The sequence below is a fragment of the Triticum aestivum genome, chromosome 3D (genome assembly GCF_018294505.1).
Source record: "Triticum aestivum cultivar Chinese Spring chromosome 3D, IWGSC CS RefSeq v2.1, whole genome shotgun sequence".
Taxonomy (NCBI): domain Eukaryota; kingdom Viridiplantae; phylum Streptophyta; class Magnoliopsida; order Poales; family Poaceae; genus Triticum; species Triticum aestivum.
The window spans coordinates 348794168-348822136 of NC_057802.1; the positions used below are offsets into that span (position 1 = coordinate 348794168).

General features: G+C 47.7%; 1 protein-coding gene across 1 annotated transcript; it reads left to right on the forward strand.

Moving 5' to 3' along the window:
• Positions 1–23316: 23316 nt before the first annotated feature.
• LOC123078809 (ras-related protein Rab7) lies at positions 23317–26778 on the forward strand. Its single transcript, XM_044501422.1, has 7 exons — positions 23317–23616; positions 23778–23804; positions 24185–24284; positions 24370–24516; positions 25574–25654; positions 25722–25867; positions 26433–26778. The coding sequence occupies exons 1-7, from the start codon at positions 23561–23563 to the stop codon at positions 26494–26496; spliced, it is 621 nt and encodes a 206-aa protein (XP_044357357.1). The 5' UTR covers positions 23317–23560; the 3' UTR covers positions 26497–26778.
• The last annotated feature ends 1191 nt before the right edge of the window (positions 26779–27969 follow it).

Below are 27969 nucleotides of genomic sequence, written 5' to 3' on the forward strand. Positions count from 1 at the left end.
CAGAAGTGAGTAGCCTGGAGTGAGGTTTTCTTCAAGAAAGGGAAGAAAGGGCTTGAACGAGCGTTCCAGTGAAATGATGGTTGCTTCGTCCAGTCCAACTTGGAGGCCACCTTACCACTGCTGGTAAAGGTGTGGGTTTTGTGATATGACGGGTCATGACGGCCACACCGGGGTGACAGGTGAGTCTCGACTGTAGCACCTCGCTGTGATTTGGTGGATGGCACACGGGCCTGGATGCTTTGAAATGTCCCGCATGTAGATAGAGCGGCTAGTCGTATAGGAGTGCTCAATATTGTGCACCGCGACCAAGGCGGAGAGGAAAACGAGAGAACTATGTAATTAATGCATGAGTTTAATTAGGGTAGTTTTGTAAAGTACGAGATACATTCCTCCAATCGCAAAATGCCTTGGTTCATGAGATTTGAGCCCTATAAACTGGAATGGAGGGAGTACTGCACACGGTGTAGTCTAGTCACTTGTTGAAATCTCTAGAAAGGCAAATACTCCTTTCCGGTTTACAGGGCTATACTACTCCCTCCGTCTAGGTGTGTAAGTCATCTTACGAAAACCAAATAGTCCCAAAACACTTAGGCGCGGTGCATTAACTTCTACCTTGTTTCTTGTTTCTTGACATATCAACCAATAAGAGATGAGAGGTGTGCATGCTTTTAATGACTTGCAATGGCTAGTTCATTGCATGCAATGCTATTAATTAGCAAATAAAAATTGGTGACCCCAGGAGGAAACGGTGCTAAGCGCGTGGACCTATGCAGAATGAGTATCAACCAATGGATAATGGAGTTTAATTGTTAAACAATAGCAATTTTGTCTCATACAAGAGCCTGGCTAGTACTCCAAGGAACCGCACCACGCGAGCGTTCGCAACTGCCACGTTCAGGTTGCGCTTGGCTCTTCGCCTCTTCGAGAAGACGAACAATGATGTTACTCCTACTTCTACAGTATCGAATCCACTGCTGCATGTCCGTCCACCTCGTGCGGGAGGGATAGCGTGTAGAGAAAGCTTGTACTTCTTGCTCCTGCCTTTGCGTCTATGACAGGTGGGCCCAACAGGTGGTTGGCCCTCCTGTCATGCAGCCAAAGGCAGGTGCAGTTAAGGCACCGGAGCTCAGTCCGTGAGGGAGAGGGCGTTGTAGTAATCAAATTTCTCGGTCTTGTACGAGTTGACGCGACACATCAAAGCACTGCACTCGATATAAGTCTTTTTACACATTTAAAATGGGCTACTTCGTATGTAGGAGTAGACATATTCTGCTTCGTATGTAGTCACTTGTTGCAATCTCTAAAAAGACTTATATTTGGAAACGGAGGGAGTACAACGCATGCATGCATGCATGCCGTGACTTTCCTTTTGATACTTGCATGTGTTGATTTGATGCACCTTGCCAAATTTTGACTATAAATTTAACTAACCAAAATTTCATGCATGTCACAAAAAATTACGGGGCTGTTTGGATTGTGACTATGTTTGTCTTATGTTGCCACATTATTTTTCCCACACTTGCCACACTTGCCTAACCTGAGTTGCTCAAATTGTTAGACACACTTTGGCTTGCCTAAGGGAATCTTGCCACAATTTTTGTGTCTATGACATGTGGGGTTCACTGCTAATAAAAAAATTCTTGTCTTAGGTGTGGCTTATAAAAAAGACTTATATTTAGGAACGGAGGGAGTAGAAAATATAAATAATAATGCATGTTGGGGCAACCCACGTTTCTGCTAATTTTAGCCGTGGGCTTGTTCACAATTTTTACGAGGGGTTGGTTGTTCATTTAATGGAGGGACTTGTAGTACCAGACTTGAACGATACAAAGTGCGACCTGGCACACCGTATCACCACTTGGAACAAGCGGGTAGCCATCTCAAAAAACAATCAACAACTAAAAAAACCACGACCTGGCATGTAGTAGTACACAATTTTAAACGATTGTTTTGATGGAGTGAAAAAGGAAAACTACCCCACTACGTATATATAGGCCAGAGCCTCCGCGCTTGCTTGCTAGGGTTGCTCTATTCACACACTCTCATCCTCTCCAGATCTAAACAAGATAGGGGTAGTAACACTGTCTTTATCCCTTCAAAAAACACTGGCTTTCTATCCTCACCGCTGGTTACAGATCCGGACATATCCCCCTCCGCCAGTGAAGGGGAGGAGGGGTAGCGTTTAGGCCGTCGTCGACAGCGAGGGAGGAGACCCACTGCCGGCCGCACTATTATCTCTGGCCGAGCGCCGTCGCGGGAGGTCCTCCGATCCCTTCGTCGTTGCCTGTGGGCGGATCCGGCCTCCCGCCGCCCACCTATCCACATCCCGATGACCTTCAGGTATATCTTCGTTCGAAACCGCCTTAGCTCTACTTCCCCAGCTCACTACGTCGCTGCATGTGCATCATTTTGTACCTCTCAGCCCCTCTCGATCGGATGGTCCAACGTCACATATATTTTTTCTTCTATTGTTAGAGGTAAAGCTACTTCATGGAGTCGAATCTTGTAGTCCCTCCGTCCGAAAATACTTGTCATTGAAATGGATGTATCTAGATGTATTTTAGTTCTAGACACATCCATTTTGATGACAAGTAATTCCGGACGGAGGGAGTACTTGGTTCAAACAAGAAATAAAGTGGGGGTGGGGGAATTTAGTATGTACATCGGACTTGGTACAAATAGGAAGGAAAGGGAGTGAAAGTAGTACAGACTGGTCATCCAACCGGTCTCTTGGTCGAAAAGGGAAATATAGGGGTAACGTTGTACACAGTGGTATGACCAGGACTAGATTTGCTATCCACACATAGGAGTAGGTGGCTAGAGTGAACAAAAATGGGACCAACCCAGATATGTTTCTTGGATGTTTGTTTCTCGGGGCAACAAACTATGAATCACCACTTTATGCCCCTGTTTACGTACATGGTGCTGGACTGCTGGTGCACCCACTGTCCCATGCCCTTATACCAAATATTTAGGCTCCATTCGGAATAAAGGGGCAGAAAACATAGGTCTTGATGAAAATAGAGGAATAGGAAAGGAATGTAGGTATAAAACTATGGAACAGCGAACCGGAGGAAACTCTCAAGAGAATGTGTTCGGATGGACTACGAAATGTACAGATTTGTTTTTTTAGAGTAGCATGCTTGGCAGTATGAGATGCTATTTGTTTCTTCAGCTGCACAGTGACTACTCTTGTCCTCACCTCACGTACCACACATAGGTTGATTTTTTTATTCCGGCAACACAGCACAGCAACCTGTCTAATGCATGGCAGCGAGCGCCTACCTTGGGCTTCCGCCCAAAAAATGAGCAGCACGTGGATGTTTCTAATCCTATGGAATCAGTACTACCAGACCAGCTTTCCTATGAAACACTATTCACCTTTCCCGTGTTCCGAACGGTTGGAAGGGAAAGAATACCGTAGGAATTGTGTTCCTACGAAAATCCTGCACCAAACCTGTGAACCGAACGCAGCCTTAGCTGTTCTTAATCTAATGTCCCTGGTAAAAATGAAGTCATGCCACTGTTATAAGCCATGACAAGTTTAGCCAAATGTTTTTGACTGTAATTGTTTGCGACTATGACTGTTTCCTCTGTGCCTTTTTGTGCAAACATGGATATCCAATTCACCTGGTTGCTGTTGTGACCTTTTGGTGCACTACACAAAACTCTTCTTAAAAGAAGTGACTTTTGTGCTGTTTAACTGGAATGTCAGAATGGAACAGTTGGTTCATTTTGGTGGAACTGCACAAAGGGAGATCTGTGTTCCAATCCTCATCATCCATATTGGCGCCATAACCTTCCTTTAGGTAAGAATGATATTTAATGCATGTGTTCATCTCTATTTTCCGACTGCCATGAGAAAATAATGTTGTTTTTTACTAGTACACTTGTACTCCCTCACTGACAAAACCAATTCTGAATTAGAAGGCCAATCATGTACTTGGTTTCACCAACTGGTGAGGAGAAAGAGAAACAGATCATGAAGAGGAGGAAGAAGAAGAATAAACAGTGCCAAGGCGATCTTGCTGAAGCCAGAGGCCTCAGTCGAGGCCATTCAAGGGCTCCGGCAACGACTACCTTACATGTGAGACGATCCTCCAGGGAGCCCTTCCACTTCTGCTGTCTCACTTAATTAATTAGGAGTACTTAAGTACCACTAATTTATTACTGCCTAATTTTCCTGTTGGAGTTAAACAAATCTTTAGTAGGACCCTATGCCTGAATCATGTACGTGTGTATGTTTGTCTAGGGAGGTGAATCATGTGGTGGAGCAGGGAGGGAATATTATTAGTGTCATGACATAATAGTGCTATTTTTTGCATGTCAATTTATTGCCATTGGTTCAATGAGGCAATGTTTTGCGTATTGTCCATCATGAATTTGATGCCGCTGTTTGAGTAATATGCTAATGTCTTCTTATCCTTTCTCACTAAGCTAATGAAGGTTTCACCTTGTTCCTACTTGTGCAAACAGGGATCATGTTGTGCCAATCATACATTTTAGTGGAACTACACAAGACAATACAATGAACTGTATCCCAGCCAGTGCTTTAACTCTGCTGGAAGTTTCTTGATAATCTTTTGATATAATCTCAGCACTGGTAAACAAGAGTGATTTCAACCATACATTTGAAGTGCACAAAAATATATACTATTGTGTGATTCCAGTGAGTGCTTTATCATCTCTTATGGGACTACATGAATAAGTTTTTTTTCTCACGTTGGTACGGGCCTAAGGCCTTCATCCATATTAGTTTGTTGTCATCTCTATTTGTATCGTGCTACCTGTCATGAGAAACTCCTTTATCTTTGCACGTTAAAGTTTTGCAACCTATGATAAATGGCAATGCTTTGAGTGTTGAGTTGAGTTAATTGGCACTGATTAAATAAACTAATACCTCTCTCTAAGCAAGACTACTATGTTGCTAACTTTACCCATTAAGATAATGAGGGTGCTTCTATTTGTTAGTGTATGTTTCATCAACTAGTCCCACTATTACAGTAATCTCACTCTCTCAATATATGTGCCAACAGGGATGCTCGATTTTGGTGGAACTGCCCAAAAATTTGGGTGCTTCATTGCCTCGACAGCTTCCGTCCTTTCCTGTCAGTCGCTAATCTCCGCTTGCTTTCCTTCCTTTGCTGTCAGTCGCTTGGCTTATCTCGGCTTCCAGTCAAAGGAAATAGTAATTGATATGCTACCTCACACAGGTTGGTACTGGTATTTATCCTGATTATTGTGCCTGTCATATGTATTGGTAATTTGGTATTGTGCTACTGTTTGCCGATTTCATAAAGGAGTAATTTGGAGCCTGAACTCGCAGGCAAATCATTACATCGGGGTGATTTCAGTAGAACTGCACAAAATGATCAGATGGACAGGTACTTATGCTGCTGCTATGTACTCCAAAGTTCACTCAGACAAGCATCGATGTTGACAAGAAGTGCCTATATTCATTCGAGTATCAACCGGCATCAACCAATTGTCAAACGTCAAGTATTAGGAGAGTGAACGCCAAAAATATTGCTTGGTGCATAGCCCAGAAAAACGCAGTCCAGTCTTTGGTCCCAACTTGTGCCTTTTGGTTATCGGCACATATGGTAGCGAACTATATGGCATGGAGTCTAAAGATTCCAGACAAGTTGGTTGACGCGTATATTCATCTGGCACTTAATCAGTCTGCACGCCAAGGATGCTCCATTTCAGTTGAACTGCACAAAAAATTTGGGTGGTTCATTTTCTCAACCGCCTCCTTTCTCGTTTGGAATGTAGAATTTTGGCGAGATACAGGACCAAGATGAGCCAGTAAACTAGTTGGATGAAAGTAGTGGCCAAGTTGCTCAAACCTCCCTCGGCACGAGGCCACTATTTGAGGATAAACCTACAAGCAAAGTTCAGATTGTCTGTGCTGCCTCTTATGTACTCGAAAGTTTACTCGTACAAGAACTAATTTTAGCAAGAAGTACCTCCGATTGAACACCATTTACCAGTCTGTACCCTAGGTAATTAAAGTTCGTCCATGGATCATATTGGCTGTGATCTCAATCATTTGGATGCATAAACATACTGAACATGTGTATATCTGAATCTTTTTGTGAATTATGTATGAATATTGTCGTGTGATCTATCAATCATTTGGATGCAAAGATATGCTGAGCTTGTGTATATATGAATCTTTTGAGTTGTTGATAGTGAATGTTGGCTATGAGTATGAACGTGTCCTGTGAACCTGAGTTTGATATGAATGTTTACCTTTTCTGTTGTATTTGTGTGTGAACTTGTTAGTATGCGTACTGTGGGGTATAAAACGCACGTCTCTTATAAAAGTAATGCTGTGTCCAATTTATGTTTTCCCTTCTAACCACATTATATATATTTATATTATTACTATTATCATATATTTTATAGAGACTTATATATACATTATGAAAACATCCCACGTGTTATTAACTTATAAAAGTAAATGTTTAACGGAAGTTGGCAAGGAAAATCCTGGTTGTTTTTGACTCACAGGCAAGGAAAATCCTGGTGATTGCGTACAAAAGCTTGCGAAGATTTTAAGGACCAATTTAATAATAACGCGCTCATTTTTATTTTGAGCAATAACTCGCTAATTTCTTAATTATATATATATAATGTGCCTCTCCGGTTTATTCTTTGATATTAATTGCTCCTTATAACATAACATTATATATATAACGAGCCCACCTAATACGTGTATTTCAAGGAGGTGCAAATGGGCTGGGTGTTCTTAGAAAATATAAATGGGCCTGATTGACGTGAATTATTTGTTCACCCAGCCCAGCAAATGGACTGTACATTCTAGAAAACATGGGTTAAATATATGCCACATTTTTGCAGGCTGACATGTGGGCCAATAGGTCGAAGCCTACGCAGGGCGTTGTCAACTTGGTCAACAAATGATTGTGTCATCCACAGCCATTGAATTTATATCCAACGGCCGGCATGCACCTTCAATCTCTCGTTTTCTTCCTCCAGCGTCGCCGGGACCGCCTGGTCCGGCCTCCGGCGGCTAGCGACTCTGCTTAGCACGCATCGCTGTGAAGCGCTACCCCACCGCCGGCCAGGCTATCCCTCCACCCCTCGACACCTCCTGTTATTCTCCACAGACTACAGCCCCACGCCGCAACAGAACCAGTTATAACCCTTCTCCTCCTCTCAATCTGCGACTCCACTGCCGTGTTTTCCCATGTCCGAGTCATTCCCGTCTGGAGCCTCGCTGTCGTCCACCGCCTCGCTGCGTTCGGTGCGGCGTGGTCAACAAACGAGAGTCATAGGAAGAGGACTGTACATGGAGAGCCTGACGGCTGGGACCCACGAGGTCCATGGTCGCACGCAAGGAAAGTTCCTCCTTATTAAGCTGAAAAAAATGTTTCCTCCACCTGACAGCTGGGACCCACCGGTTGTATCTTCGCACGGAAGGACGTGCCTCCTTGTTTTGCAAAAAAAGTATTCATCCCGTTGACAGCTGGGACCCGTCAGATTTGGTGACTGACTTGTGGGCCTACTAAGCGGACGTGTACGCACGGCTTTGTCAACTTAATCAACAAATGATTCTAGCAGCTGGACCGTTGGATGTCGCGGCTGTGCTTTCGCGCACCCGAACCAGTGAAGTTTCCCACTCCTCTCCATCTGCGACTCCACTGCCCCGTCTTCCCCATCTCCGGGTCATTCCAGTCTGGGTGCGCTCGGCACGGTGTGGTCAACGTGGTCAACAACCGAGAGTCATCGGAAGATGACTGTACGTGAGAGGCTGACAGTGGGGACGCACCACGCCCATGGACGCATGCATGCAACGGAACGCGGCGAGGTCAACGTGGTCAAGGAACGACTTCCATCGGAAGTATACTGTACGTGGAGAGTCTCAGCTGGGTCCACGGCCGCAGCAAGTAAGTGCCTCCTTATTACGCGGAAAATAATGATTCCTCCAACTGACCGCAGGGACCCACTCGACGGGCCACCATATTTTGTGAAAAAACGTTTGCCCCCTGACTGCTGGGACCCACCTGACGGGCCACCATATTTCGCGAAAAAAACGTTCCCCCCGCTGTCATCTCGGACCCACCGGAAGTGCCTCCTTATTACGCACAAAAAAATGAATACTCCCCCGGCTAGCTGGGACCCACCTTGGTGGGAGGCTGACTTGTGGGCCTACTAAGTTGACGGGGACGAAGGGCTTTGTCAACTTAGTCAATATGAACGATTCTAGCTCCAGTGACCGTACGATGTCCATCCAACGGCCGTAGTGCTTCTTCAACCTCTGGTCTTCTTGCTCCAGCCGCCCAAAGCAGCGCTGGTCGTGTCGCATGCTCCTGCCTCTCGTGGCCGGCTGTGCTGCCGCGGAGGCCTCACCGCCCCCTACTATTCCCACAGCTGGCCAGGCCCTGCGGCGACGGCGGCCTCACACCGCAGCCGAACCAGTGAACCCTCGTACTCCTCTCCGCGCGGGCTTCCACTGCCGCGTCTTCCCCGGCTCTGCGTCGTCCCCTTCCTAGGCCTCGCCATCGTCCACCGTCGTGGTGCTCTCCGCGCGGCGTGGTCAACGTGGTCAAGGAACGACTTCCATCGGAGGAGTACTGTACGTGGAGAGGCTGACAGCTGGGTCCACGGCCATAGCCCAGTTTTTTTGTGATTTGCCAAGTAAGTCGCTTTGTTAGGCCTGTTGGGCTACAAATCTTTCAAGACGAGGAGAGCTTTCATTCGGCTGGCCGAGAAAATGGCCCATCAGTAATGAGAAATGGGCTGTACATTTTTAAAACACATCAAACCGGCAATTAGTTTCAAATATCTTTTTTTCATTTCGAGATTTTAAATTACATTAAATTTTATGCGTGGAGAATTTGTTGGATTTTATATTGATATACATTTATTTTTAAAATCAGTTTGAATGTGAGTCGAAATTTTGGGATTAAAAACAGTTCGGACCGCACCGAAATATGCAAAATTTCGTATAATTTTTTAACCGTGGCCGCAATATGGGCTGTAATGCTAACAAAAAGAATATGGGCTCCAAAAAAATCTCAATAATTAGCAAATGAGCTGTAAATTATTAGAAATAATGGCAGATGGGTTGTATGTTGTTTTCCATAGATTTGAGGCTTTCCTAAAAAAAAGGTTGACGCACAAGCAGTGACTGTTGGATGGCCATCCAATGGCCGTCGTGCTTCTTCAATCTCTGCTCTTCCTGCTCCAGCCGCTCAAACAAGCGCTGGCGGAACTGCCTGCTCCCTCCTCCCCGCGGCCGGCTCTGCTGCCGCGCAGGCCTCACCACCCCACCGTACTCCCATCGCTGGCCTAGCCATCCCTCTACTCACCCACACCTGCTGTTATTATCCGGCGACGGCAGACGAACCAGTAAACCCTCGTACAGTCGTATTCCCCTCCGCGTGGGAAACAACTGTCGAGTCTTCCCTGCCTCCGTGTCGTTCCCTTCCTAGGCCTCGCCGTCGTCCACCGCCCTAGTGCTCTCAGCGCGGCCTGGTCAACGTGGTCAACGACCGACATGCATCTGAAGTGGACTGTACGTGGAGAGGCCGACAGCTGGGTCCACGGCGGCACGCAAGGAAATGCCTCCTTATTACGCGCAAAATAATGGTTCCTCCACCTGACATCAGGGACCCACCGAAAGGGCCTCTGTATTTCGCGAAAAAAACGTTACCGCCGCTGACAGCTCGGACCCACCAGCTATATCTTCGCACGCAAGGAAGTGCCTCCTTATTACGCACAAAAAAATGAATACTCCCCCTGCTAGCTGGGACCCACCATGGTGGGAGGCTGACTTGTGGGCCTACTAAGTTGACTGGGACGGGGGCCTTTGTCAACTTTAGTCAATATGAACGATTCTAGCTCCAGTGACCATACGATGTCCATCCAACGGCCATAGTGCTTCTTCAACCTCTGGTCTTCTTGCTCCAGCCGCCCAAAGCAGCGCCGGTCGTGCCGCATGCTCCTGCCTCCCGTGGCCGGCTGTGCTGCCGCGGAGGCCTCACCGCCCCCTACTATTCCCACCGCTGGCCAGGACTGCGGCGACGGCGGCCTCACACCGCAGCCGAACCAGCGAACCCTCGTACTCCTCTTCGCGCGGGCTTCCACTGCCGCGTCTTCCCCGACTCCGCGTCGTCCCCTTCCTAGGCCTCGCCGTCGTCCACCGCCGTGGTGCTCTCCGCGCGGCGTGGTCAACGTGGTCAAGGAACGACTTCCATCGGAAGAGTACTGTACGTGGAGAGGCTGACAGCTGGGTCCACGGCCACAGCCCAGTTTTTTTGTGATTTGCCAAGTAAGTCGCTTTGTCAGGCCTGTTGGGCTGTAGATCTTTCAAGACGAGGAGAGCTTTCATTCGGCTGGCCGAGAAAATGGCCCATCAGTAATGAGAAATGGGTTGTACATTTTTAAAACACATCAAACCGGCAATTAGTTTCAAATATCTTTTTTTTCATTTCAAGATTTTAAATTACATTAATTTTTATGCGTGGAGAATTTGTTGGATTTTATATTGATATCCATTTATTTTAAAATCAGTTTGAATGTGACTCGAAATTTCGGGATTAAAAACAGTTCGGACCGCACCGAAATATGCAAAATTTCGTATAATTTTTTAACAGTGGCCACAATATGGGCTGTAATGCTAACAAAAAGAATATGGGCTCCAAAAAAAACCTTAATAATTAGCAAATGGGCTGTAAATTATTAGAAATAATGGCAGATGGGCTGTATGCTGTTTTCCACAGATTTGAGGCTTTCCTAAAAAAAAGGTTGACGCACAAGTAGTGACTGTTGGATGGCCATCCAACGGCCGTCGTGCTTCTTCAATCTCTGCTCTTCCTGCTCCAGCCGCTCAAACAAGCGTCGGCGGGACTGCCTGCTCCCTCCTCCCCGCGGCCGGCTCTGCTGCCGCGCAGGCCTCACCGTCCCACCGTACTCCCATCGCTGGCCTAGCCATCCCTCTACTGACCCACACCTGCTGTTATTCTCCGGCGACGGCAGACGAACCAGTAAACCCTCGTACAGTCGTACTCCCCTCCGCGTGGGAAACAACTGCCGAGTCTTCTCTGCCTCCGTGTCGTTCCCATCCTAGGCCTCGCCGTCGTCCACCGCCCCGGTGCTCTCGACGCGGCCTGGTCAACGTGGTCAACGACCGACATGCATCTGAAGTGGACTGTACGTGGAGAGGCCGCCGACAACTGGGTCCATGGCCGCACGCAAGGAAATGCCTCCTTATTATGCGCAAAATAATGATTCCTCCACCTGACATCAGGGACCCACCGAACGGGCCTTTGTATTTCGTGAAAAAAAACGTTACCGCCGCTAACAGCTCGGACCCACCAGCTATATCTTCGCACGCAAGGAAGTGCCTCCTTATTACGCACAAAAAAATGAATACTCCCCCTGCTAGCTGGGACCCACCATGGTGGGAGGCTGACTTGTGGGCCTACTAAGTTGATTGGGACGGGGGCCTTTGTCAACTTTAGTCAATATGAACGATTCTAGCTCCAGTGACCGTACGATGTCCATCCAACGGCCGTAGTGCTTTTTCAACCTCTGGTCTTCTGGCTCCAGCCGCCCAAAGCAGCGCCGGTCGTGCCGCATGCTCCTGCCTCCCGTGGCCGGCTGTGCTGCCGCGGAGGCCTCACCGCCCCCTACTATTCCCACCGCTGGCCAGGCCCTGTGGCAACGGCAGCCTCACACTGCAGCCGAACCAGTGAACCCTCGTACTCCTCTCCGCGCGGGACCCACTTGGTCGAAGCGTACGTAGCATTGTCATTCTGGTCGCGAACGTGTACGTACATACTGGTCGATGTAGAGGCGCGCACGTGTCATAGTAGAGGCGCGCACGTAGCATGTACACGTACGTACAGCGGCCACTGTGCAAGAAAGAAAATACGGCCACATATGTACATACGGGCAGGGTCTCGAACGCCTACTCGCGCATATGTACGGCCAGGGCTCGTGTACATGGCTGGGTCGGAACGGAGAAATAGCGTTGTCGTCGTGTTCATGGGGAGCCAACCGGCTGGGTCGGAACGGAATGCGTCGTCGTGTTCATCGGGAGGGCTTGGACGGAACAGCCGATGGAAACGAGGCCTGACGTACCGCAGAACGGAGGAAACGGCCTTGTGTTTGACCGGCCACATTTGAAACGAGATCCTGTTCATCGGGAGGGGTCTGGCGTACCGCAAAACGGAGGAAACGGACCTCCTACGGTCGAAACGGGGGTCCTGTTGATCGGGAGGGGTGTGGCGTACCGCAAAACGGAGGAAACGGACTTGTGTTGGAGCGCTACGGTCGAAACGGGGGTCATGTTCATCGGGAGGGGTGTGGCGTACCACAAAACGGGACTCCACGGGATACTGTTCATCTCAACCGTCGACCCCCTCCAGCCTCCATGGGCTACTGTTCATCCACCGTCGACCTCCTCCAACCTCCACATGCGACTGTTCATCCACGGGCTCCTGTTCATCCAGCCTCCACCACGCGCTACTCCACCGGCTATTGTTCAACCAGCCCTCTCCACGGGCTCCTGTTCAACCACCCCTCCACGGGCTACTGTTCATCCACCCCTCCACGGGGTGGTCCTGTTCATCCTGCCCTCCACGGGGTGGTCCTGTTCATCCTGCCCTCCACGGGGTCCTGTTCATCCTGCCCTAACCGGCTCGATCGATCGGGGTCCTGTTCATCCAGAGGCAACACCACGGGGTCCTGTTCATCCACCCCACCGGGAACTATTCATCTAAACCCCCCCCCCAGCAACGCTCACTGTTCATCCAGAGGCAGCATCGATCGGCTTCAGTTAGCAGCAGTAGCAAAGGAATCGCTCGATCGGGTTCAGTTAACAGCCATCGATCGATCGCTCGGGTTCAGTAACACGTAGCCTGCAGTGCAATCACTCGGGTTCAGTTAGAGCCCAACGCCTCGCTCGGGTTCAGTTAGAGCCAACGCCTCGCACACACGCGCGTACGTGTACGAGAGAAACGCGCATCGCTCGGCCCCCGACCTCCCACCGTAACCGGGAACTCCCCGAAATTTTCCTCGCCCTCGCTTCTACCACGGTTTTTTCCGTCATGGACAGCCCAAAGAATGTCATGCAGCTGCGTCTCCGGCCCGCCCAGGACGAAAAGCCCATTTTCTGTCATGATTTTTTGTCATAGAAGTAGGAGCCCACCACATCTATGATGATACCGGGTTTTGTCACAATTATCGTCATAGAAGTGTCATATGTCTGACAGAAAAAAAATTCGTTCGGCCCAAAATGTCACGGATGTGTCTTTTTTTTGTAGTGGTACAAGTTATAGTTGGATGTGACTACTAAAGTATACCTTCAAATTCTCACCTCTTTGACGAGGGACCGGTCATGTCTTCACTGACCTTCCTTTTGGAAGCCTTGCTCGGCGCCAGAGCCGCTCTCTTTGGAGCCACCCCCGGAGTAGCGTGACGCGCCGAACGCCTCCCCTGTGGAGCATGAGACAGTGCGATGGGTGAGGCAGTGCGAGGAAGCTCTTGCGAGTGAGATTTTCTCTTGATGACTTACGTGGGAAGCAGGAAGAAGACAGGGTAATCGGCGATAATGGCCACTTCCGTGCCATCGTAGCTCGCCTGGTAAAACACACCTTCCGCGAGTACCACGAATATATCCGGATCTTCTTCAAACCCAGGATCCAGCTCCCGGTTGTGGTTCTTAGGCTGTGGGGCGGGGCTATGAAACCCCTCGGTGATTTTTCGCCAATGCTGTCATAAGCGGATTAGAAATTTATCAAAGGTAATCCGGGAGGCAGAATGAGTAGAGCAGAAGGATTGGGGCTTACCCGACTGGGAGGATTATACATAGAATATCCATCTCTGCGATTGATGCGAAGAAATTCCTATTCCTCCCCTTTGAACAGCTCGGCTAGTATCTTGGCTAGAGCGGCAGGGGTGTCCGGACCTTTCCGACCACAGCGGGAGGCGTCGTCCTCCCCGTTGTAGTGCCACATCGGGAGCCCTCTATATTGAAGCGGCTGAACCCCCCACACTAGGGAGATTGCCACTACCTCAACCATTGTTAATCCAGACTGGGCGAGCGTATTTATCTTGCCCAGGAGCTGATGAACCTCTGCACTATCATCCTCTTCAAGGCTCCGGGGACGCCAACTATGGTGTTTCTTTAGCGGGACGCTTGCAAATTCAGGAAGGCCCTTTCGAACTGGGTCGGGAAGTGCAACGTCCTCGATGTAGAACCATTCGGAGGGCCATTCCTTTGCTGCCCTCCTTGGTGTGCCGGACAGGTATCCGGTATCGGTGATGCGCCACACTTTGGCTCCGCCCACTTCAAATATTGACCCCTCGTGGTTGCGCGGGACAAGACAGAATATTTTTCTCCACAGTTCGAAATGGGCTTCAACACCCAGAAATAACTCGCATAGAGCGATGTAACCTGCGATGTGCAGGATAGAGGCGGGAGTGAAGTTGTGAAGTTGGAGGCCATAATATTCCAGAAGCCCTCGGAGGAACGGATGGACGGGAAATCCAACGCCTCTTAGCAGGTAGGGGACGAAGCACACTCGCTCCCCCCGGATGGATTCGGGAAGTCCTCCGCCTGAGTCACGCTATTGAAGGAGGCCGACCCTGCTCGGACAGGGACCAGATCCATGGGAAGAAGAAATCCCTGCGTTTGCAACTTTGCTAGTTGACTATGAGACACAGAGCACTTCTCCCACTCGCTTCCCTTTGAGCTGGAATGGGGGGAGGAGCTGGGAATGCTAGCCATGATGGAATGGTTTCTCCTGGCGGTCTCCGGGGATTTTCTCGGCGCAGTGTCGCCTGGATCTAAGATCCAGTATCTTTAATAGGCGCTCTGTCTTGCGTGGACGGGGTGTTATTAGCAAAAATACCCTGACTTTCCGCATTTGCTCGACACGTGGAAGACGAAGTTATTAGCGCACAGAAGCCGAGGGGAGCGATACTGGATCAACGTCCGAATATATTACTTGGAGAAGGAACCCAAACCCCATGGATCGTACGTCCGGATAGGGATACTCTTTACCATATTCACATAGGCTAGACTTCTAGGGTTTAGCCATTACGATCTCGTGGTAGATTAACTCTTGTAACACTCATATTCATCAAGATCAATCAAGCAGGAAGTAGGGTATTACCTCCATAGAGAGGGCCCGAACCTGGGTAAACATCGTGTCCCCCGTCTCGTGTTACCATGGATCCTAGACGCACAGTTCGGGACCCCCTACCCGAGATTCGCCGGTTTTGACACCGACAGCCATCTTCCAAGAAGGGTGGGCAAACCCAGGCTGTTGCACATTTTAATGTACCTTCATAATGTGTAAGCACGCCCTTCAGTCTATCTTTCATTCCAGATAGATCAGATATAGCATCATCATGAGCAGCTGCAGTCTCAGTGTCGCTGGGGTCAGCTGATGCACAACTACTCTTGTGCAGTGTTGTCGTGCAATAAGCAGCATCCTCCATGCCCGCCTCCCCTCCCATCTGCTGGCTATCTGTCAGTGTTAGAGTCTTCTGCATCATCATTGACTCCTCAACATCCTTTCGAATAGCCGGATAAATCTCCTTCTTCAACCTTTCATACAATGCATTCTGCTTCATTTCACTCCTCGCTTTTTTAATGCCGAGCCTCTCTTCTTTGCTGAGTGTGAAAGCCCTCTTGTGCGGGACATTAACACCTATCCCCCTTGCACGGCCAGGGGGCACTTTTGTTTCCAGAGCAATGGACAGAATGTCACATGGCCCTGAGTTCCTGTAGAACCTTCCAGGGATCTTGCAAGCCTCTAACATCACTTCATACAGTTTGGCATCACGTGCGTTTTCAAAGTAATAAGTTCTGTCATCACGCCTCTTTGCACGTGCCCGCAAGTAGTCTCTGGCGCGTTCGCCCCTGATTTCACTAAAGGCCGGATTCCCACCCGCCGCTACTGCTTCTTTGTCCTCCTGTTCCCATATCAGTTTCATGTCGTAGTATCCTGCCACACCCATACGGTGGGGGTGTATGTTCTTCTTCTGAAGTTCCGATTGCTTGAAACTCTTCTCAGCAAACTCTTTAGTTGCCCTGGCCCTTTCGAATTCTGCCCAGTCTGCCTTTGTAATTTGGGGGTATGCGGGGATTGGGTCCTTGCCTTCACTCAAGTACTTCTTGTACAACACGTGCTTCCAGTTTCTCCAAGCATCCCTAGCCTTCTTCAGTGCAGCGTGTTCCACCTGCATTCTCCACTGCTCTGGAACGTTGAAGTGATCCATGATCTCCCGGACTATCCTTCGCCGTGTTTCTGTGTCAGCCTTCCGAAACCCCGGTAGATTAATGTTGAGCCTTGCCTGCCAACAAATCCACACACACTCCTGAACCTCATGCGTGCTTTATCTGGTTTAGTTGGAGCCCAAGACTTTAAATCAATTTTGGTTACTTCATATACACCTTTAGCCTGGTGTGTGGGCTTCCTTGGAGCGTTCCTCCGTGTCCTGACCGGAAGGGTAATTGCTGCAGCTCTATCCCGTTCAAGACTACTTGATCCCTCACAATCTGCTGAAGACCTAGGGTTGTCCAAATCAGATGAAGATACATGGCCTGAAGCATGAGTGTTGTCGCTGCTACTCGGCATCTAAAGAGAACACATGCGAAACTCAGGAAAGGAGGATAAGCATAAAACTAACAACTTGGTATCAAGCTTTCTAAACATGCCATGCAATAATCTAGAAAATGTACGGCTAATTTGTTAAGTTTGTGTGACTCGGGCGCCCGCGATCTGTAAATAGGCAGTAACTTATTGGAACAAATACAGCTTATATGTAGTAAGGAAGGTAGATAATGAACATATATACGCTCTCCGTTATTTTATAGCCAATTTGGGAACATACGGAACAAAATTGGAAGAGGGATTGCGAGGAAATATGCCTCACCGCGATGGAGAGCAGTAACTAATAGGCTTCTTAATGCAAACCCGGCCGGACCACAAGATAGGCGAGGGTTACTGCATCGATATGCTCGAGGGTGGCTGGCGAGCAAACGAAGACGGCGAGGCACGGGCCGCCGCGTGTTGGGAACGGCAGTGGAGGTAGGCTTGACGTCGAAGAGCGGGCACACGGCCGGGGTGAGCACGGCGGCACCGGAGAGGGTTCTGCTCCTACGATAAACCGTCTGCTAAGCAGTCCGTCCAAGCTTCACCGTCTGCTCGGCAGTCTACCTTGCAGGCAACCAGACGTTCTGCCAGAAATGCTTCAAGTACCAAGAAGGAAGTGGCCAAAAAGGCTACACCCACGACCACGAGGAAGCGCGCGGGAGAGTGAAGAGGAAAGAGAACGACTGCCTCTTACTTAAAGCACTCATCGCCCAGAACCAAATTAACAGCAGCTTGTTCGAATCAGGGAGTAATATTATTTCTGACGCCATGGATGATGAAGAAGTACGTTTGTTGCTTGCTAAAAGTAAAGCAGACGTACTTGAAGCACGCAATTACGTCCATGGCCACCCATTTCTTGTTGGCGAATACTTTGATGAGTGCAGCTCCAGTTGCCGCGAGTTACATGAATATTACATGGATCAAATGTCAGCAGGTCTTCATGGTTTGCTAGTTCACTACAATAGAGATCATTTCCGACACGATGCTGGTTCCATCAATGTGAGTTTCGAGGACTTACATCTCTTCTTCAACTTCAACGTGCTCGATGCCACTCTTGTTAGATGCCTAATTTTGTAAGTACTTAACAAAATCTGATCAACTTCTCCATACAAGGTTGTAAATGATAAAGAGCTAACTGCATTTTATTCCTCTCAGGGGATTGAACGCACAGAGAAGAAAAAGGGAGGGTGTGTATTTCATAGATCCTGAATTAGCAAATGGCACAACAATACATGGTAAGGACCTACGGGACTGGGCCGTTAAAACGGTCGTCCGTCTCTTCGAAAACACATCCCATCCAGAATCATTTCTCTGGCCATATCATGAACGGTAAGTCAAGTAAGTAACCACGCATACACTTATTGTCTTTCAGATTTCAACATAATTCGTAAGTTCATGGCTTTCTTAATATGTAGCGATCACTGGATATTGGTATTCATTGTTCCAAACAAGAACACAGTTTACTACATCGATTCTCTCAGAGAGTCAACAAACGCTCAGGATCTAACGCATCTTTAGCAATTCATGGATATGTATTGAATTCTAGGATGTTGAAATTAATTTGCATTCATATCTGATTCAATAATTGATGTTGTCAAAATTCATCATCATTTGCAGTGTGCTCGCATGGAAAACTAAACCAGGGAACCTGTTCAAGAGGGAACTATCTCTGCAGCACGAGATCGTTTCTCCGGTAACACACCGAAATCCATTATTTTCGGAAAATTTATCCAACAGTCTGCAAATACCTTTCCTTACGCTAGTCAAATGTCCAAGCTTCTAAATAAACCTCTTTCTATTTTGTCCAAAGAAGAAATAAAACATCTAACACCGGTTAGGTTGTTCCTAACAGGACAAATACATGACTAATTTTATACAAAAAATTTCAATGTCCCCAGCAAGAAGCAGGGACCAACCTTTGTGGATACTATGTTTGCAGACACATGATCTCCATCTGCAAATCTGCTGATAGTTGTGACGATCCTCGCGAATTAGTACCAGTAAGTCCATCTTAATTAATATCTTCTACTCCACTCATATGGCACATTCTGATCTTAAAAATACTGTAGCTCATCTTAAAACCGAGGAGCCCTGAACCGCTCCCGGCTGGTGAATTGCTGATAGTTTGGAGATTTATCAGCGACTTCTTCCTGGATCACTACATCAATCCCACTGGTGATAATGAAGATTTCAGCATGTCTTCTCCTGAAACATTGAGTAAGAGTTAGCCGCTAAACATATAACGCATGGATCCATTGTTTTCCATCTGATGAGGTCTTCGTATTTCGTACACTATGATTAATTATGTAATGCATATATGTGTGAACAAATCATTGGAATTCAGCTACCATATGTTCAATTACAATTGTTGCGAAATTTGACGAATGTTCTTCCTGTGGACACTATTTGTTCAATTGAATTTTATGGCGAATTTGCTTTTTGCGTACCAATTCAAAATGGGATATTTTTGTTTATTTGTTCAATTGAATATTGTGACAAATTTGCTTTTTGCGTGCCGATTCAAAATGGGATATTTTTGTTTTAACCTAGCAATTGCTCCGCACACGGTTTAACTAAATGAGTCTGTGTGATCCACATCGGAAAGCATACATCAATCGTAGCGGAACCGTCCGTGATACACAGCAGATCGTAAACGATTTGCAGCGCTACTGAAAGGATCGATATAGTTGACTAGAGGGGGGGGTGAATAGGCAACTAACAATTTTTAGCTTTTCTTTACCAATTTAAACTTTGCATCAAAGTAGGTTGTCTAAATATGCAACTAGGTGAGCAACCTATATGATGCAACAACAACAAGCACACAAGCAAGCAAGGGATATAACACAAATAAGCTTGCAGAAGTAAAGGCACGAGATAACCAAGAGTGGAGCCGGTGAAGACGAGGATGTGTTACCGAAGTTCCTTCCTTTTTAGGGGAAGTACGTCTCCGTTGGAGCGGTGTGGAGGCACAGTGCTCCCCAAGAAGCCACTAGGGCCACCGTATTTTCCTCGCGCCCTCACACAATGCGAGATGCCGTGATTCCACTATTGGTGCCCTTGGAGGCGGCGACCGGACCTTTACAAACAAGGTTGGGGCAATCTCCACAACTTAATTGGAGGCTCCCAACGACACCACGAAGCTTCACCACAATGGAATATGGCTCCGCGGTGACCTCAACCGTCTAGGGTGCACAAACACCCAAGAGTAACAAGATCTGCAAAGGATTAGTGGGGGGAATCAAATTTGTCTTGGTGGAAGTGTAGATCGGGGCCTTCTCAACCAATCCCTAAAGAATCAACAAGATTGATTGGCTAGGGAGAGAGATCGGGCGAAAATGGAGCTTAGAGCAACAATGGAGCTTGGGGATCGAAGAGGTAGTCAACTCGGAGAAGAATGCTCCCCCTTTATAGTAAGAGAACAAATCCAACCGTTATCCACCAACTCAGCCTGCGACGCACGGTACTACCGCACAGGAGACGCGGTACTACCGCTAGGGCATACGGTACTACCGCAGCGCACTGCGGTACTACCGCCCATGCAGCAGAATCCAAAGCAGCCCTGATGCGATGGAGCAGAGGGCGGTAGAACCGCTGGCGCGATACTACCGCTCCCCCTTGCGGTACTACCGCAAGGCAGGGATAGTCCAGAATTGGGAAGGCACGGACATATAAAATTACATCCGTGGCTACTTCCGCTGAGTTGGGATCTATGCAAAAATCCGACACGGTAGTACCGCACCTGGCAAGCGGTACTACCGCGTAGGGCGCGGATGTAAAAAATTACATCCGCCCCTACTTCCGCTCATGTCGCTGTGCTAGGCCAGGGCACACGGTACTACCGCACCCATGGGGCGGTACTACCGCGTAGGGCGCGGATGTAAAAAATTACATCCGCCCCTACAACCGCTCGAGCGGCTGAGCCTGGCCAGAGGCCACGGTACTACCGCTCCCAAGGAGCGGTACTACCGTGAGTACCTGCGGTACTACCGCGCCTACGGCCGGTACTACTGCAAGGCCCTGTGGTACTACCGCTCCGAAGAGCAGTACTACCGCAAGCCCCAGATCAACAACATTAGGAGTCCTTCATTTTGCAAAGACACGGAGAGACAGAGGATGCTCCAAAGAGCCAAAGAAAAGGTGGTGCAAAAGGAGCAAATGTGTACGTGTTGATTCCACCCAAACCTTTCCAACGCGGACCCCCTCTTAATAGTACGGCTTTCCTACGACTCAAATCCATCGAAAAGAAATGTAGAGAAACGCCGTCTTCAATAAGCTCCGAGGGGCACCAAATCGTCTTATGCTTAGACATGGTATATCTAAAATGCTCACTACACACGATTAGTCTGCAAAAGCATTGTCATCAATCACCAAAACTACTATGGGATAAGTATGCCCTTCCAGTTACTACGTGTGCGTAGGCTCTCCGGAACCATTTGTGATATCGCGTTATCGCACACGAGAACTGGGAGTAAACCGTGCCCAATGCAAAATACAATCCCAGTCGTAATTTTTTCAGGAAACGTGTGGAATCCCAAACGAAAAGCACACGTCACTCTTGCGGCAACCGTCGGTGATACCCAACAAATCACAAACGGTCTGCAACACTTGTATGTGTGCGAAGGGGCTCCTGAACCGTTTGTGATAGAACATTATCACATATGGTTATTGTTGGCAAACGTGTGCGATGGAGTCTAGCATGGCAGATGGGTTACGCAGAAAACTCGTGTGCGATGGGGCACAAATCGCACATAGTTCATATGTTGGCCCGTGTGCCTTACATACTGTTTCCCAAACGGTTCATTACGACAGACCATATGGTTTCACTGCATCATTAGAAACGCTTAATCACCGATACCACACGTGCGAAAGAATTTAGTGTGTACTGCATCGCACACGATTACATTTTGGAAGGCCCCTGGATCACTGCTCCATATCCCCGACGGTTTCTGGGTCATGTGGGAAGGACACCCTATCGCACACACTCACTTGGCGACGGTCCCAAATGCCGTCGCGGAAAGGGGTTAAAAACCGTTTGTATAGCACCTACGCGTACCAGTGATATCCTAAGATCCGGAAAACGTAATCACCAACAACACTTGAGGTAGTCTTAGAAGCGAGACTAGGAACCTTTATTTTATTCGTTTATCATTTCACACGTGCATATGAGTTTTCCACTGAATCACATATTCTAGGACCATAGCAGTTATAGCATGAAATATAAACAATTAATTATGAATTATAGAAATATAATAATACAATATTATTGCCTCTAGGCCATATTTCCAACACCTCGCACGAACCCCTTTCAAAAAATTAAGACCATGCCCCAGATCACATCGAATTCATCACCACCGCCTCCCCCCTCCCTCTATGCTTTCATTTTCTTTTCTCCTCCCGCGCGCCTCGCGACGAGCCCACAAGCCGCGGGAGAGATCGATTGTGACCGCCCCCATTCATGTCGACCTTGCGGAGGAGGACCCTCCTCAAGGTCATGGTCCTGGGCGACAGTGGGTAAGCCCATTCCCTCCCCTGGATTCACCCCCGGTGGATCCCACTAATTTCTCTGGAATTTTTAGTTTTTTTCTTTCGGGTGGGTGGGGGGCTCAATTTTCAGTTTTCACTTGCCACACTTATTTACTTTACATGCAGGTCCTCGTCCAAAGCCAACGCCTCCTTGCATGCATGCGCTTCGAGGGTAGGAGGATCTGTCACACTCGCTAGCACCATGTTGATGCTCCGAGCAACTGAATTTCCTCGTTCCTGCAAACTGTAGCTAGTACCCCCTTATTCACCGTCTTTGATACAACACCGTCCACATTAATCTTAGCTCTGTCTGGTTACGACTGTAGCCACTGTGTTGGCCTCGTTGCAACCCTCGGAGGAGCACGTATAGGTTGGACCAACCCGCTGTATTTCTCGAGCTCAGCAAGATATCTCCTGATAAACATGTGTGTGAACTGGGGGCTATGGAATTCCTCCTAATGTATCGCGCGACGTCGAGCCCACCATATCACCCATAGAGTCACCAGTGCTTCCACGCAAATATGTTTCTCTAGTGTTGTACTCAGGCTGAACAGCCAAAGCTTTGCATCTGGTGTTTCATCTCCGAAGAGTGGTATTGCTGCATCGTCCTCGCTAAGTGACCAGACACTTTTCGCCATATTGCAGTCTAGTAGAGCATGTCTCCAAGAATCAACAGCCGTGTTGTAAATAGGGCATGCTGCAGAATCTGCTATGTTATGGTACTTTCGAACCTCACCTGTGGGCAAAGATACCCTCACAAGCCTCCACACGAACACCCTAAGTTTTGCTGGGACTTTAACTTTCCATAGTCGACGCCAATTATTCTCCTCAACTTATGTGTTGGAGCTCCAAACCTAAACTACTGAAGTACTTCCTCTTTAAAAAAATATAAGAGCGTTAAGGTCATTAAAGTAGTGTTCTAAACGCGTTTAAATAACTAAAGTAGTTTCCTAAAAAAACTAAAATAGTGCTCTAAACGATCTTATATTTCTACCTATTTACTCAGCCAGGCTCTATCGGGTCGGGCCACAAATGATGCAAGGGGGCAATTTAAATCCAGTGAACCAAATACGCCCAAACCGTTTCAAAGCGGCCTGCCTCGCGCGTGGCCGAGCCGGCCCACCACACCGGCCATCTCTCTCTCCTCCTTCGCCTGGCAGTGGCAGAGTGGCACACGTCTTCCTCACCTCCTCTCTCTCTCTCTCTCCATCCACCACGGTCATCCTCGCACGAACCCCTTTCAAAAAATTTAAGACCACGCCCCAGATCACATCGAATTCACCACCACCGCCTCCCTCCCTCCCTCCGTGCTTTCATTTTCTTTTCTCCCCTCGTGCGCCTCGCCACGAGCCGACAAGCCGCGGGCCGGGAGAGATCGATCGCGATCGTCCCCATCCATGTCGACCTCGCGCAGGAGGACCCTCCTCAAGGTCATCGTCCTGGGCGACAGCGGGTAAGCCCATTCCCTCCCCCCCCCCCCCGGATCCCGCCCCCCGGCGGATTCCACTAATTTCTGCGAAATTTTCAGTTTTTCTCTTTCGGGTGGGTGGGGGGCTCGATTTGGATGTGGCTGTAATCCCCGTGCTTGTCTGATTTGGTCCTCCTGTGCTGCAGGGTCGGGAAGACGTCGCTCATGAACCAGTATCCTAGCATTGACCCCTAATGGGCCGCATTTGCTCCGCCATCGTTTAACCGCTGTCGGATTCATCCATGCTCTGCTGTATTTTTCTCGTTTTTGCTCGCTCTAAGCAATTGACGCACCGGTGCCTGACCATGTGCCAAATTTGTGCCTTTTACTCGTAAGCGTTTGACCCATTTAGCTGCAGGAACGCATTTGGCAGCAAAGCCCAGCTTCTGAACATGAATTTTGTGCTGAAAATCTCTTCTGGTGCATGTGTATGTGAGGATAATGATTCAATTTAACAAAGATGGAATTGGAAGAAGTACGCCCATGTATATGCTCTGAAATGTTAGCCTCATTTTTGTACTCTGTGCGCTTTGATATGCTTGACTCTATTTAGATATGTTCACAACAAGTTTAGTCAGCAGTACAAAGCTACCATTGGTGCGGATTTCGTCACCAAGGAGGTCCTCATTGAAGACAGGCTTGTCACATTGCAGGTGAGTGGAATGCCTAGTTGCAGCTCTTTCACAGTGAAGAAATGGGCTGCTGTTGTAATCACATCTGGGCTTGCTCTGTTTCTAGATCTGGGACACGGCCGGGCAGGAGAGATTCCAGAGTCTTGGTGTCGCATTCTACAGAGGGGCAGACTGTTGTGTGCTTGTTTATGATGTCAATGTTAACAAGTCATTTGATACGCTCAACACATGGCATGATGAGTTCCTCAATCAGGTAAGATTATTTTATCTTGCATGTCATTTGATGCCTGATCATGGTTGTAGATATACAATGTAGAGCAATTCATCATTTGTTGTTCCAACATTGTTCTTATGAGATGACAGCTTGATATGATGTTGCCATTATGTTTCCAAGGCTTCAGCATGCCAACATAGTACTCCATCAGATCTGAGCATGCTGGAGTATCTTTTTTCCCTATGTGTTCTTTAAGAGCAATAAAGGCCTATAAGCCAATAAACTACTCATATAGGCGCAGTTATGCTTTGCTATGATGACATATTAAGTTACCTTGCCAACTTTCATACTTCAGCAGTTTCACTATGCAAACTGGCAATTTATTAAAGCTGCACAGGCACCGTCAACATCTCTAGAACTGCAATTGAGCAATGAAAGCGTTTCAATACCTAACCTTTTGCCAGTGGTGGAGCTTAGTTAGGGGGTTCTTCAGATTAGCACTTATATTTACACTATTTTGGGTCCTCAACTTTGTTCAAGGCTCATTTAGCACCCTCTCAAATCTCGTTGAAGCTCCGCCACTGCCTTTTGCCTTGAAGATGCATATGTCATGGCATTGATGTAAATTCCGGCAAGGTGAACGGTCACTTCAAGTTGATTAGTGTTTGATACACAATCTAGACTTATTTAGTTTTGCTTACTGTTACGGCTGTTGATAATTCTGGAGTATGTAGCAAGGTCATTTATATTGTTATTAAGATCTTATGTTACTTCTCCAAGCATATATATAAATATCTGGATGTGCAATGCACATAATGTTGGAACAGAATATATTATTTACAGAGTACATTTGTTGCCTACAATGTTGGTTGATGCAGATTTTTTTTTGGGTATTTTGATTTTTATGTGAAGCCCTTTAATTGATTTCTGTATTTTGTTTGGTGGGCTATCAGGTTAACTTCTTTGTGTTTTTTAATGTCCAGGCATATGTTTAATCATACAAACAGATTTGCCATACTATCAATTCTATCTCTTGTAGTGCTTGTAGCGTCTTGATAAATTTAATTGACATGTCTATTTTCCATTTGATTTTTAGGCTAGCCCCTCAGATCCCAAAACATTCCCATTCATCCTACTTGGGAACAAGATTGACGTAGATGGTGGCAAAAGCAGAGTGGTCAGTTTTTGTTGCAAATATAACGTACAACTGTCTCTAGATACACCACTGACTAATTTTCACACAGGTTTCTGAGAAAAAAGCAATGGAGTGGTGTTCTTCAAAAGGGAATATTCCTTATTATGAAACTTCTGCAAAAGAAGACTACAACGTCGATGAAGCATTTTTGTCTGTTGCAAAGCTTGCTCTAGAGCATGAGCGTGATCAGGACATGTGAGTCAGCTTACTTGCATCATTTTTTGTCAGCAAGGTTTTGTTTAACATGGATTAAGCTTATCTAGGGAATTCATGATTTATCTGTTTTTCTTGAATATTCTGTCATTTTAAACTGGAAGTCCATACACAATCTGCTTGGATAGCTGTATTCTGTTATATTTCCTCTATGGAGGATTTTTATTTAGACAATTGTTTAGATGTCCTGTGTAAGGCTTCTGACAAACTTAAGATTTTTAGTATGAATTTTAAGCTTCTGTTCATACTTGTCCAGCACTTCTAACTTTGTTTTTTCAAACGCTAAGACTATCAATGTGCATGTCAGCTTTTGAGGAAACTCTGTTTTGTTGATCTTTTGAGTTATTGATGTGCTGAACCTCTGTACAGGAGATTGCTCCTAAGATGGCATGTCACGACAAGAAAAAATGCAACTCTTTGAAATCTAACAATTAGCTTGTGTTTATTAGGGTACCTCTAACTAGGTTCAACAAAGATAGAACAGCTGTTTACACCTATTCATGTTGTATTTTTGGTTGCTCACAACCTCCTCTTTTCTGCCGTTCAGCTACTTCCAAACAGTCGCAGATCCTGTCCCCGAGACTGAACAGAGAGGCGGGTGTGCATGCTAGCGATTAGCTGTCTTTGTCCTTCCAGATTTTGCCTACTGTGTGTGTTATTATTCTTTTTAAGTGATGCTGGGCATTCCTTTTGAGTTGACAATGTACACTAGGGTGGCTATGCAGCCACTCAATTCACTTTTGTAACCCCTGTAAGATAGTTAGCAACTATGGTTTCGGTTCATGGAGTACTGATGAGCAGCCTGCCCTGTTTCTTGAGTCGGCAATAAGAGTGCACAGTGGTACTACTGATACACTTTGGGATATATATGGCCGAAGCCTCAATTATATTCATGCAGCTGTAACTTATTGATCTCCAAAGCGTTGATTTTGGTCGAGGCGGGCATAATTCTTCTAAATGTTTGGGAATATTTTGCTCGATTGAAAATTTGAAATACTCAGCATTATGAATACTTCTTTCTTTGTTTAAGGAGCAACATTGTCATTGTGACTACTCCTGTGTCGTCTTCTATGGTAGTAATGTCCTTACAATTTTGTTGAAATTTCAACCCTGGCTAATAGTGTTGAGTATATGTGCTATGTGCATATTGTGTATTAGGCCCGCCTCCTAATTTCTTGTATAGTTGAGGTCCGTGGCTGTCGTGGTGGGCGCACGGCAGATGCCAAGGGATGGCTAAAGAGAGGAGGAGGCTCGAGGGCACTAGTGGGCTCCAGAGGCGAGGTCGGCATGAGCGAGCGCGGGACGCAAGACATACCTAGGTTCGGGGCTCTTCGGAGAGATAAAACCCCTAGTCCTGCCGAGTGTAGTTGATATGTATTAATATAGAGTTGCTCCTAGAGCTGTATGGAGGAAGAAGGAAGGCTGGCCAAGGCTTAGGCTGCTCCCCCTCCTCGGGTGTTGCTTGCTAGGTGTGTGTGAGTGAGTGGGTGTCTTTCGTGCTAGTCGCCTGTGCGAGTGAATGAGTTGCCCGTGTGCATGAGGGCTCCCGGGGGGTTTTATAGGTCAACTCCCCAGGGGTACAATGGTAATGCTACAAGGCCCGTAGGGCCGGGTTGTCAGCGTCTGGGAACCCGATGCTGGGACCCGCCGGGTACCAGGCCTCGCCGGGTTCCCCGGGCGTGGGACCCGTCGGGTACGGGGGCACTGTTCGCCGTCTTGTCGATCGTCAGGGAGTGGCCGAGTCGAGTCGGCTACAGTGGCGCTCCGTCAGGTCGCCGCTAGCTGGCGTCATGGGTGACGACGATTGCTCCGTGGCCACGCCAGCCCCGGTCAGCGGGTAGGTGGTGGGCACTGTTGCCACGCCCGGCTGACCAGAGGCATGGGCGGGGCACTGTTGCTTTGGTCATCAGTTGGTGGAGACTCGTCCCATCGTACGGCTGGGATGAGATGGCCGCTGACCCTTGGCCGGGTTGGAGAACACGCCAAGGGTGGAGCTGGCTTGTTGGAGAAGTCTTGGTGCGCCGGGCTCGGCTGTCTTGAGTTGGTTGTTGGGGCCGAGTTGAGGAGTCTGGCCGGGTTGAGGA

What these genes read in the sequence shown, in the direction of transcription:
- LOC123078809 (XM_044501422.1), top strand. Translation starts at nt 23,561, where the DNA reads ATGTCGACCTCGCGCAGGAGGACCCTCCTCAAGGTCATCGTCCTGGGC. An exon ending in ACAGGCTTGTCACATTGCAG is followed by an intron (nt 24,285 to 24,369) that starts GTGAGTGGAATG and finishes CTCTGTTTCTAG; the next exon opens with ATCTGGGACACGGCCGGGCA. An exon ending in CATGAGCGTGATCAGGACAT is followed by an intron (nt 25,868 to 26,432) that starts GTGAGTCAGCTT and finishes TCTGCCGTTCAG; the next exon opens with CTACTTCCAAACAGTCGCAG.